At 39.1% G+C, this 11,726-nt stretch overlaps 1 protein-coding gene across 1 annotated transcript in view; it reads left to right on the top strand.

The window, feature by feature from the left end:
* Positions 1-6,362: 6,362 nt before the first annotated feature.
* BPGM (bisphosphoglycerate mutase) overlaps positions 6,363-11,726 on the top strand; it is a 32,704-nt gene continuing 27,340 nt past the window's right edge. Inside the window, exons 1-2 of the mRNA XM_044678236.1 lie at positions 6,363-6,395; positions 7,554-8,214. Of these exons, the coding sequence (XP_044534171.1) occupies positions 7,614-8,214 (601 nt within the window). The 5' untranslated portion in view covers positions 6,363-6,395; positions 7,554-7,613. The remainder of the gene's footprint in view (positions 6,396-7,553; positions 8,215-11,726) is intronic.

Here is an 11,726-nt window from a genome sequence, read left to right as displayed (position 1 = left end):
AGTCTGTAGTGAATATAAAGTAGAGTAATATATAGTAAGATGGAGGGGGAGGTTGGGAGGTTGTGAAAGATTAAATGGCAGAGGAATTTTTCCTGGATTTACCATATTAGAAATAAAAATATTTTAGAGTTATTATGAAAATAGCCTTGATTCTCACAGACCCCCTGGAAGAGTTTTGGGTACCTCTGTCCCTTGAACACAGTTTGAGAACCACTATGGTAGCATATCAGTAGAGGAAGAGGCCAATTTCAGGTTTAAGAATGGAATGACTTTTCCAAACATTTAAAGATTATCTATTCCATTATTAAATAAATTATTTATGACAGTTGTTGAAGGAGTCCTGCCAAACTCCTTTTATGGAACAACAATGGTGCAGATACCTAAATCAAGAAGAACAAAAACAGAGAAGGAAAATTATAGAACAATATAATGAATGAAGATAGATGCAGAAATCCTGAATAAAATATTATCCAAGAGACAACAACAATATATCACAAAGATTTTACATTATAACCAAATAGGATTTATACTAGCTATGCAAGGATAGTTTAATATAAGGAAAACTATTAACATAATTGATTATATCAACAAAAGGTAACAAAACCCTTATGATCACATCAATACATATCAAAAAAAAAGCTTCTGACAAAAGAATAAAATGAATAGAAGGAAGTAGAAATGTGTTTTTTCCCACCTAGTTCAATTTATGTTTTATGTTAAATTTAAACACTAAAAAAGAATATTTCCATATGTATAACAGAACATAAAAAGAGGAGTATATATGAAATGATATCAGTTTCATGCCATTTGCTTTTTTAAAAATAGCATATTAAATAGCATGTAATTCCACAAGTTAATTTCAAAACTTTCCTAATTGTCTGATACTTCCTTCTATTCCCTTTTTTGTATTAAAAAAATGTTTCCATGACCCTCTTGTTTTTGACACCTCTATTGTTAACAACCCCCTATAGCCCCCATTAAACACACAGAGAAAGAAAAAACACAATCCCTTGTTTAAAAACAAAACAAATCCATATAGATGTCATGTTCAAAATTGTCTTTCCTATACCCTAACTTTAATCAACTTCTTTGTCATGGAGTACAGTGACATCCTTCAGAGGATATCATGGGTCCTCTGAAGACATAGGTGACCATTGCGTTTATCTGAGTTCTTAAGTCTTTCAAAGTTGTTTTTCTTCTCCAAGTTGTGGCCTTTATGTAAATTATTCTTCTGGCTCTGCTCAGTTCATATTACTAGGAATTTTCTTTCATTTCTTATGGTGAAATACTATTCTGTTACCTTCATAAAAAATACATTTTGTTTAGTCTTTTTCAAATTGATGAGTTTCCTTTTAGATTTTAGTTTTTTAGTTTTTTTCATTTTTTTCCCCTTTTAACTTTTTAAGATCAGGAAATTTATTCTTGCCTATATTCTCTTCTAAGCATTTTTGATATTATCCTTCCTCTTAACCTGGCCCCGTCTTATTCCTTATATTCCTGCTTGTTCCTTTTTTGAGTTTTGCAGCATTTCTACACCAAACCATATGAGTGTGTTCAACAAGCATTCATTCAACATCCACCACATTCAATGGCCCTGAGAGTCTAAAGATCAGACAAACAGGGTAAAGAAAAATAGAAGGGGCACTAGATTACTAGCTAGAAAGTGGGGGGAAGGGAGGAAGAAGGTGTGTTTACTTATTTTGGGGTGTGTGTATCTGCTTTGTTTTTTAAAGATAAGAGAGTTCTTAAACTTTTTTGAAAAAGAATGGGAAGTAGCAGTCCCCTCACCCCCCAACCACCCTCTTCCCTTTTCTAGGACTTAAATCTCAACTCAAAACAAAAAGTCTTTTTATAGCATCCATAACATGTGAATTTTCAGTTTTTTTGTGAATACCTTTAGTGACCAAGAATTCACTACCCCAAGAGAAACCCCTTTCTATTTGAGGACTGTATTAATTGTTCTTTCTCATATTAAGCCGAAATCTACACTCTACCCTCTTCATCCTGCCTTCTGTGTACCAGCAGCATACCCTTAATTCCTCTTTTCTCTGATAAGGTTCTCAAAAGTCCTAGGCTGTTTCCAACCCTTCATTTAAAAAAAAAAATCCTTCTTTCTTCTAGGCTAAAGGAGCTTAGATCTTTGAGCAGATCCAATCAGATTAGACATCTGCTAGGTACCCACCCTACAAAAATGGTGGGACAGCTGAAGTAATTTATGTTCTATCAGGGATAACATGTATGTACATTATTGAGGGAGAGTATACTAATGACTAGGGAGTTGAGGGGACTTTAGAGAAGAACATATCAAGCAGGTAAGGTGAAACCTTTGGAAAGGTAATCCTTCATTGGAAAAGACTTATTTTATTTTTTCTCAATTACATGGTAAACAGAAAATTTTTTAACATTAAAAAAATTTCTTTTGAATTCCAAATTCTCTTCCTCCCTTCTTTCCTCTTTTTTCAAGAAAGCAATCAATTTGATATAGATTTTACATGTGCAGTCATGCAAAACATTTTCATGTGACTCATGTTGTAAAAGAAAACACAGATTAAAAAAAATCCCAAGAATAATAAAGAATGTGAAAAAAACATGCTTCAGTTTTCATTCAGACTCTTATCAGTTCTTTCTCTAGCTATAGATATAAGTTTTCATTATAAGTCTGTGAAGGACTTTTAAAAATACCAAGCCGAGGAGTTTGTAGTTTACCCTAGTGGTGGTAGGGACCTACTTGAAGTTCTGGAGCCAGGGAGTCATAGGACCAGATTTCTACTTTGAGAAGATTATTTTTTGAACAATAAAAATATTTTCCCCCCCATCTTCCCTCACCCCAATTCATAAAAAAAGGAAAAGATGAAACAAAGCACTTTTAACAACTATGCATAGATGAGCAAAACAAATGACTACACTGGCCGTGTCCAAAAATTATATATTGAGATCATTTTGATAGTTGTCAAAAAAGGTTGGATTGAGGAGAGGAACTGGAAGTTGGGAATCGCATTAGGAGGCTGTGGAGGCATCTAGGAGAAGGCTGAAGAGGGCTTAAACTAGGGCAGGTGAAGTTGGAGAGCAGGGGAGAGATTCTCTTGACATGGTTCATTTGGATCCATCCCAGCTTGTTAGTACCCTTTACTAACAGAACCACCCATTCTAGATGTGGTCTAGGCCTGAGGACAACAGGACCATTGTCTTCTCTTTGTTATAGACGTGAAGCTTCTTGCTTCCTATCAGACAGTACTATAGAGACCATGCCTGTTGCACAGTCATCCTCTGAATGAGTGGGAGTTGGTTGTATTTATATAGTGACTTAAAAAAAGTTTTCAGCTTTTTTGTAAACCTAGATTTTAAAAGTGGGGGTGTGGACCCCTTAATGAGCTACCTTTTCCCTGCTAAGGTGAATGCTCATGTGCTTCAGATTCATGGTTTCTCTCAGTTCTGCCTTTACAGTATTCATTAGTACTTATTGTTGCTGTGCTGAAAAGGCAATGAAGAAGCCTTGGCCTCCCACTCATTTTGCAGACCAAACGGGCTCACTTGTGCCTGTATACATTTGATTTCCAACTGTGGGGATTCTTTCCTCTGAAGTGTGCACCCACGTGTGTGTATAAGGCCATGCCATAATAGTGTTCCTTAAACATTTTGCCATCTAAGATGTTTGACCCTCGGACAACTCACCTCTTGGGGCCTCAATTTCCTCATCTGTCAAATGAGAGAACTATCTGCATTACCTGTCAGGGGCCCTTCTAGCTCTGAAGCTCAGTGAAATGTCTTGTGAAAACTGCCCTTTTACTGTGTGTGTCCTAAGGGTGGACTCTGAAGCTTCAAAGCATCAGAACCTCACTGGTTCTCTTTTGCAAGTATTTGCAACTACAGGAAAAGAACGAGACAAATCCAATTCACTAAAGGGTGACCAAAAATTTTAGAGCCCTGTGCTAAAAACTAGGCTGAGGAGCAGGAAGAGATACAGTTTAAAGCAAACTGAACCTTTTTATGGGTTTTCTCTCAGAGCAAAGTTAAGTTCTTGTCACGTGCTTTGTTGGCTACCACGTAAGTACACACACGTATAAATAAAACACATACATGTGTGTCATTTTGAGCACATCAGTGATCTGTGATTTAATTTCTATATTTTCCTTCACTGACACATTGCAAGCCTGCTGCAGCTTGACCACCAATGCCATATTCTCCTTTTTCAGCTAAGTGGAACCTGACTCATATGTTGGCATAACTTGAGACCTTAGTTACCTCCTGATGAGGCACCTACGTACATGTATTTAAATTAGGATAATAGGTTTTAAAGCCAGAAGGGATCCTACAAAATCTAGTCTAATTCTCTCATTTTATTGATGAGGAAATTTAAGCCCAGATGAGTTACGTGACTAGTCGTGGGTCACGTAGGTAGTAAGAAGTGAAGCCAGAATGTAAACCCGGCCCTGTGACTCAGGAGCCAGTGTGCTTTCTAGTACTCGTATAGGTACCATTTTTTCCTGTATAATCATCCCCTCAGCCCTCCCTCTGTATATTCTTTGTGTGTATGTTGGGGGTAGAGGCAAGGATTCTAGCATTTCCTTATACCTGTGTATATTTATGTGTACAGAAAAATCTACATATATACAGAAGTGTATAATACAGATCATATATGTGCATATGAAATTATGTTTCTGTGTCTGCCTGTATAAATACATATTTATCTATCTCTTCGAAATTCTGCTTTAGAGAAAGCTGCTACAGTTTACAGAGCCCCCTTTAGCCAAGAGGAGTAGCTTGGCACAAATTGCTTTCGAGGGGACAGCCAGAATGAATAACTTCTTATTGCCTGACTGCCTGTAACCTCATTTTCTCTCAACTCTGACCCCAAGCTTAGGGGTACCAGATTCTCTTTCCCCCTAGTCTAGCACTCACTCCAGTGATATTCTAGCTAGGTAAAATTACTTGAGCTTCTATAGTTCTAATTCTTACTCCTAACAGAGAAAAGCCAAAGCCCCCTACTTGTCCGGAAAGAGTTCTTGAAATGCAAATAGTGCCACATCTTAATGGCTTCCAGATTGTCTCCTGCCTTTGCTTCTCACGAACACTCAGACTCCTTTTAAAAGGCATTTTCCAGAAGCTCTAGACACTTCTAAAGAGAGATACAAATGTTGAGTCTAGAGTCTTAAATTTGCTGCTGATGACTATGTATTTCTGGGTGAATCACTGTCTTTTAGTAAACAGGGAAAGAATCTCAAAGATTAATGAGTTGCCAAGAATAGCAGAGGAAGCCCAAGACTCAGTGGTTCACATAATCTTTACTCCCCAGAGTGCAAATATCAAAGAGGTTGGGGGTTAATGCATATAAATACATTACTTACTTGCCAGGAGAGATGTGATGTAACTACTGCTGGAACTGTATCTTAATGGTCATTTTGTCTTTCCCAAGAACCTAAGCACAGCGTTATGGCACACAGCTGCCTCTTAAAGTGGTGGTCAAATGACCAACAGAGTTCTGGCTAAGCTTAGTCGCCTTGTGGGAGGAAGTTGAGTTGAATAGAATATACAGCAAAGCATCTCAGGCAAAGGATTTAGAAGTAGAAGGAATCCTCAAGCAGGACTTCTTAACCTAGGGCTCACTCAGTTGGTTTTGAAAATAATATTGTTGTGTTTTTTTTGTGGTTGTGCAGTTGTTTTTCCATTTGTGTCTGACTCTTTATGACCTCATTTGGGGTTTTCTTGGCAAAGATACTGAAATGGTTTGCCATTTCCTTCTCCAGCTCATTTTACAGACAAGGAAACTGAGGCCAGTGGGGTAATGTGATTTGCCCAGGATCACACAGCTGGTAAGCATCTGAGGTGGGATTTGAACCTAGGAAAATGAGTCCAGGCCCAGAACTCTATCCACTGCCCCACCTAATATTTCGATAAACTGTATTTTAATATGCTTCCTTTGTTAATTCTGTACTTTATTTTATGTATTTGAAAACCTTATTCTAAAGTGACTGCCAGAGATATTAAGGACACAGACACAATATTGATTCTAAGACAGGAGATAAGGGTTTAAAAAAAGGGGGGGATGGGGAAGAGGGGAAAACTGGCCCCCTCAGGGGCTAAGCAGTTGTTTGGCTTGACACCTCCTATTTGTGATAAGTAATTGGTTGCAAAACTGACTTAATTCCATCCCTGGAGTAGATGTCCTTCCTTAGTTGGAAGGGTGTGGCTAGTGTGCATGTGTGAAGGCCATGTTATCTGTGTCTTTCCTCTCTGACCCCCTTCAGACCTTGCTTGGTTTTTATCTGCTCCTCCAGGCAACTTTAAACAGCTGCACTGGATAACTTGTTTTTGTGGCCTTGTTTTCTCCTGCCAGAGGCTTCCCCTTTATATCAGGTCTGAGACTTGTCTTGAGTTAAATGCCTCTGACTGATCAGGTGAGTGTTTCCAGTTTGAGTTCATTTTCCGTGTATTTTTTATGGCTTTCAAATTTTAAATCATGTGTTTTTTCCATGGCTATCAATTGTATGTGGAGCCTTATAGATTCCTGCTTTGGGACTGTTGTGGCATTTGGCTTTTCATTTTGAATGATGATAGGGGAACATGAGATTGTAGTGCTGGACTTGAAGTCTAGGGACATTCACTTAAATATGGGTTTTGATTTATTGGCTCTGTAACTCTGGATCAGTCACTTCACTTGAGAGCCTCGTCTTTTTATCTGTAAAGCATGGGTTGTACTACCCAGCTCACCCAGGGTTGTTGTAAGAATAGCACTTTTAAAACAACAAAGCAATGATGCTGTTGTCTTTCCTCCTTGAGCTGTCTTGTGTTTATTTTATAAATATATTTCTTTGTTCATAGTCTCCTCCAAAATAAGTCCTTGGAGGGGAAAGGATTTCTTCCTCTTCCCCTCTTCTTATATCTAACACAGTGTCTAGCATCTGCTATGTGTTTAATAAATATTTAGTGTTCTTGATATAAATATGGGTAGTTGTAATGATGGCTGACAACTTAAATATGTTCATGCTCTTTTTCTGGGATAACTATTTTAATAGACTTTTGGGAAGAAAGGAAATGTAAGCTTTTCACAATTAGGGAATCATTTCTTTTCTCTACCTCCTTCCTCCCTAGAGAGAAAAAGTGGGGCACTTAAAAGTGGGTGGGATTTCATCAAAGCCAGAGGCACTGTCTGTTAGAAGTTAGGCGTGTTCCCATCTACCAGTCATCCTCTGACACAGTTTATTTTACTAAATCCTCTCTCCTCTGAATGTGTTGCCCATACATCTGGAGGAAACACCACATACCATTTGGGTGTAGTAGGTATTCTGTTAATTGATACCCTATAATTAATGCATACTATCTTGCCATCAAAACACTTAAGTTAACCGGGCCCCCTATAATTAATTATCTGTAAGGTATAGTCAGAGAGTGTGCTCTAACCCATGAGTGAATAGCTAGGTATGATGTGAAAAGTTGTTCAAACAGATGCTAATTTACCTTGGAAGCTGTCCATAAAACAAAACATATTGTCTTCCAAGTGAGAGTGTTGAAGGAGGAGCCTTCCTCATTTTGCCTTTTCCCCCTCCTCTTTCCAGATGCATCACCAGCATTAAGTGTGGATCCATTCAAGAGCTTTAGGGAAGCTCATTATCACAATGGCCAAGTATAAACTTGTCTTGTTAAGGCATGGAGAAGGAGCTTGGAATAAGGAGAATCGCTTCTGCAGCTGGGTGGATCAGAAACTTAGCAGCGAAGGGGTACAAGAAGCTCGGGACTGTGGCAAGCAACTCAAAGCCCTCCACTTCGAATTTGATCTTGTCTTTACCTCTGTCCTTAATCGCTCCATCCATACCGCTTGGCTGATACTGGAAGAGTTGGGACAGGAATGGGTTCCATTGGAGAGTTCCTGGCGACTAAATGAAAGGCACTATGGGGCTCTCATTGGTCTCAATAGGGAGAAAATGGCCCTGAATCATGGCGAAGAACAAGTAAGAATTTGGAGAAGAAGCTATAACGTGACTCCACCTCCCATTGAGGAATCTCATCCTTATTATCACGAAATCTACAATGACCGGAGGTATAAAGTTTGTGATGTGCCACTGGATCAGCTGCCACGGGCAGAAAGCCTGAAGGAAGTGTTGGATAGGCTGCTTCCCTATTGGACTGAAAGGATTGCACCTGAACTGAGAAGAGGCAAAACTGTTCTCATTTCAGCTCATGGCAATAGCAGTAGAGCACTGCTAAAGCACCTGGAAGGTATGAGACTTACTAGGTTTACATGATGTTCTTGGTTTAGAAAGAATGGAAGTATTAAAGCATTTGCTAGATGTATTTGAACACCTTTAGCTTCCCAGTCTCTGTCATTTCAGGAGTAAGACTCTCCTGTCCTTTCCTCTCCTGTCCTCTCCTCTCTTGTCCTCTCTTATTCTTTTCTGTCCTGTCCTGTCCACTCCTCTCCTGTCCTCTCCTCTCCTGTTCTCTTCTGTCCTCTCCTCTCCTCTCTCTTACCTTCTTCAATCTTAGAATTGATACTAAGTATAGTTCCAAGACAGAAGAGTGGTAAGGGCTAGGCAATGGGGGTTAAGTGACTTGCCCAGGGTCTCATAACTAGGGAGTGTCTGAGGCCAGATTTGAAGGCAGGACCTTCCCTCTTCAGGCCAGAGCTCTGTCTGCTGAGCCACCTTGATTACCTCCTCATCCTATTGTTCTTGTAAATCAAATAATATGTGTGTGCATGTTGTGCATGCATTTAAACATCTCTTCTTTTGAAACAATGGCTGTCTAGGGGAGTTAAAAGGCTTGGAGGGAATGTAATTTCACATGCGGTCACTGAGCCTTCCATTTTCAATGTGCATTGTTAAGTGTTTACTCTCTGCTAGGCACTATTATTAGGCATTGGTGAAATATATAAATACAAAAATGAGACAGTGCCAACTTTTTTTTTTGGTCAGTTAGTACGAGATTACTGTATTATTCTCTATACGTTTTTGGTTGGTAGTAACAATATTAGATCAATATTCCTGAAACTCCAAGTAGAGGTTAAGTTTGAATCTTTAGCTTACTATTAGATACAGCTTTGCTCTTCCTGCCCCCTTCCCCCTCCCAGTTTCTCACATAAACCTTTATGTGAGGCACAGTTGGAGGGCATTATATTAGTTTTCTATAAATTGGGAGATCATCCGGAGCTCTTGGGACATTGCCTTTGGGTCTCTGACTCAAGTCCAATGTCCCTGTCCTTTGCTCTATAAGCAATAAAGCTGCAATTGTTTGCATCTTATCCTGGCTTCTCTGATTATTTGAGTGATTAAAGGGGTTGCATCTTGCTATATTAAGATGACCCCCCTCCCCCAGACAGGTAGACAGCACTAGCTTTCAAAGAGCTTTTGTTTTGCTGGGGCAGATTTTCTTACATCCCACCCCCTTTAAAAAAATCTTTTTGGACCTCTTTGGCAATTTGATGAAGTCAATAGTAAAGTCAAAATAATGTTTTTAAATACATAAAGTCCATAGAGTTATAATGGAAACTAAAGATGTAAAATTTTTTCCTGTTCAAATTCATAGACTCTCCTAAATCTACTCTTAGGGGCTAGGTGACCCCGTGGATAGAGAGCCAGCCTCAGAGATGGGAGGTCCTGGGTTCGAATGTGGCCTCAGACACTACCTAGCTATGTGACCCTGGGCAAATCACTTAATCTCCCTTGCCTAATCCTTACCACTCTTCTGCCTTGGAATTGATACTTAGTATTCTAAGACAAAAAGTAAGGCTTTTTTTAATGTGGAAAATTAATATTCATTTGTACCCCTTTTTGGCTCCCCAAAACAACTTCTGATTTTAAAGCTTAAAAATGTTTCATCTTATGTTTCATCTTAATGCTAGAAACTGGCTTCTGCCCCCCAGGCTAAGGCAGGGTGGAGACAAGTTCTCTGTTTGTGTAAACAAGAAATCTCTTGTGGGGTAAAGTCATTAAATGAGCAGGCAAAGCCACATGGAGAAGAGTGCACATGTACTGTGCAGCTGAGCCCAAAAGACCTGCCACTTGTCCTGAGTGAGGTCTCAGTCCTTCAGTCAAAGAGCCTTGGGAAAAGGACATGGAGAAGAGCAAAATACATGGAGGGGGCAGGAAGTTGGCTTTTTTCCTGGAACCAGGCATCTGGAGGGTGTATGTTCTGGCTCTGAGCTGGCTCAGCCTACAGGCCAAGGAAGTGGCTGAAAGAGCTAGCTGGCCATTTGGGGCTCATGTCTCCTTCTCCCTCACCCTCTCCTGCTTTTTGCTAAATAATAATTACAAAATGAAGATACATTCTCTAGGGAATTTTAATCACATCCTTAGATCCATTATGGGTCCATGGACTTCAGGGTAAAAACCCTTGAACTGGGGGATTAATGGTGTCACAGATAAGTACATATTATGTGTGTGTGTATATATATATATATATATATATATATATACATACATAAAATAAATATGTAGTCATTTAATGGGGAAAGAAATAAATGTTTACATGGCACTTATGTATCAGACTCTGTGCTAAGTGCTTCACAAATATTATTTAATCGTCTTTGAGGTGGGTGCTATTATCTCCATTTTATACTTGAGGCAGTTGAGGCAGATAGAGGTTGTGACTTGTCCAAGGTCACACAGCTAGTAAGTGTCTGAGACGTGATTTGAACTAGGATCTCCTTGGCTGCAGTCTCAGTGCTATATATACTATATCACCTAGCTCTTAGGGTGAAAGAGAAGAGACTTAAAAACTAGAGAAATCAGAATTGCTTTCTCGAAGGAAATAGATTGCCTCTGAGCCTTAAGCTGAACTAGGGTAGATGTGAAGAAACAGAAGACTCCAGTCATGGGGGACGACAGCCTCCCCAAAGGTATGGATGGAAATAGGAGACTGAATGTTCTGTACAGAGAAGAGGAAGGAGGTGGAGGCAGGAGCTGGATAGGCTTGAGTCAATTGTGAATCAAATTTTAGAATTCTTTGTTCTGATTAGCTTTTGCCAAACTTAAATGCGGTTTTAATGTTGGAAAAGTTGTTTTCTATGTCTAATTCTCACGTCCCAACCTCTTGTTTTCCAAGACTAACTCAGCCAGTTTTGTTTGGAAGAAAACAGACAGATCCCTCCAGAGTTAGTTAGTATCCCTCTACATGAGTGAATTTTCCAGCTAGCTGAAATTTAAGGACTAAAATTAAAATCTTCATTCTCATTGTTTCTAGTCAAATTCTTTCTATGGTTTATATGTTTCCCTTCATTCCTTTTTTTTTTTTTTTAAACCCTTGCTTTCTGTCTTAGAATCATGATTTTAAGGCAGAAGAATGGTAAGAGATAGGCAATTGGAGTTCAGTGACTTGCCCCCAATCACACAGCTAGGAAGTGTCTGAGGCCAGATTTGCACCCAGGTCCTCCCATCTCCAGGCCTGACTCTCAATCCACTGAGCCACCTACCTTCCCCACTTACCTTCATTCTTAAGCAGCACAACCTCATTATGACTCTGAACCATAGTTTATAGAAGAACTCAAAATTTTGAGTATCCCTAGCTCCCTTCCAGGCTCATGGCTATAAGTGCCTGTTGACTCCTTTGGGGAAGCCTTTATTTATTATTTGATCCCCAGATCCTCGGTGATAAATTATGAATTAGATCTTACGTTCATATTTCTATGCCCTAATAGAGCTTTTCCTCCATATTATAAGCTTTTCAGAATGAGGATCTTGTTTTTCTTTCCTAAAGGATTCACGTGTTTATACCTCTCTGAATTTATACCTTTG

The sequence above is a fragment of the Gracilinanus agilis genome, chromosome 5 (assembly GCF_016433145.1).
Source record: "Gracilinanus agilis isolate LMUSP501 chromosome 5, AgileGrace, whole genome shotgun sequence".
In the NCBI taxonomy this organism is placed as follows: Eukaryota; Metazoa; Chordata; class Mammalia; order Didelphimorphia; family Didelphidae; genus Gracilinanus; species Gracilinanus agilis.
This window is presented reverse-complemented; position numbering and strand designations above follow the sequence as displayed.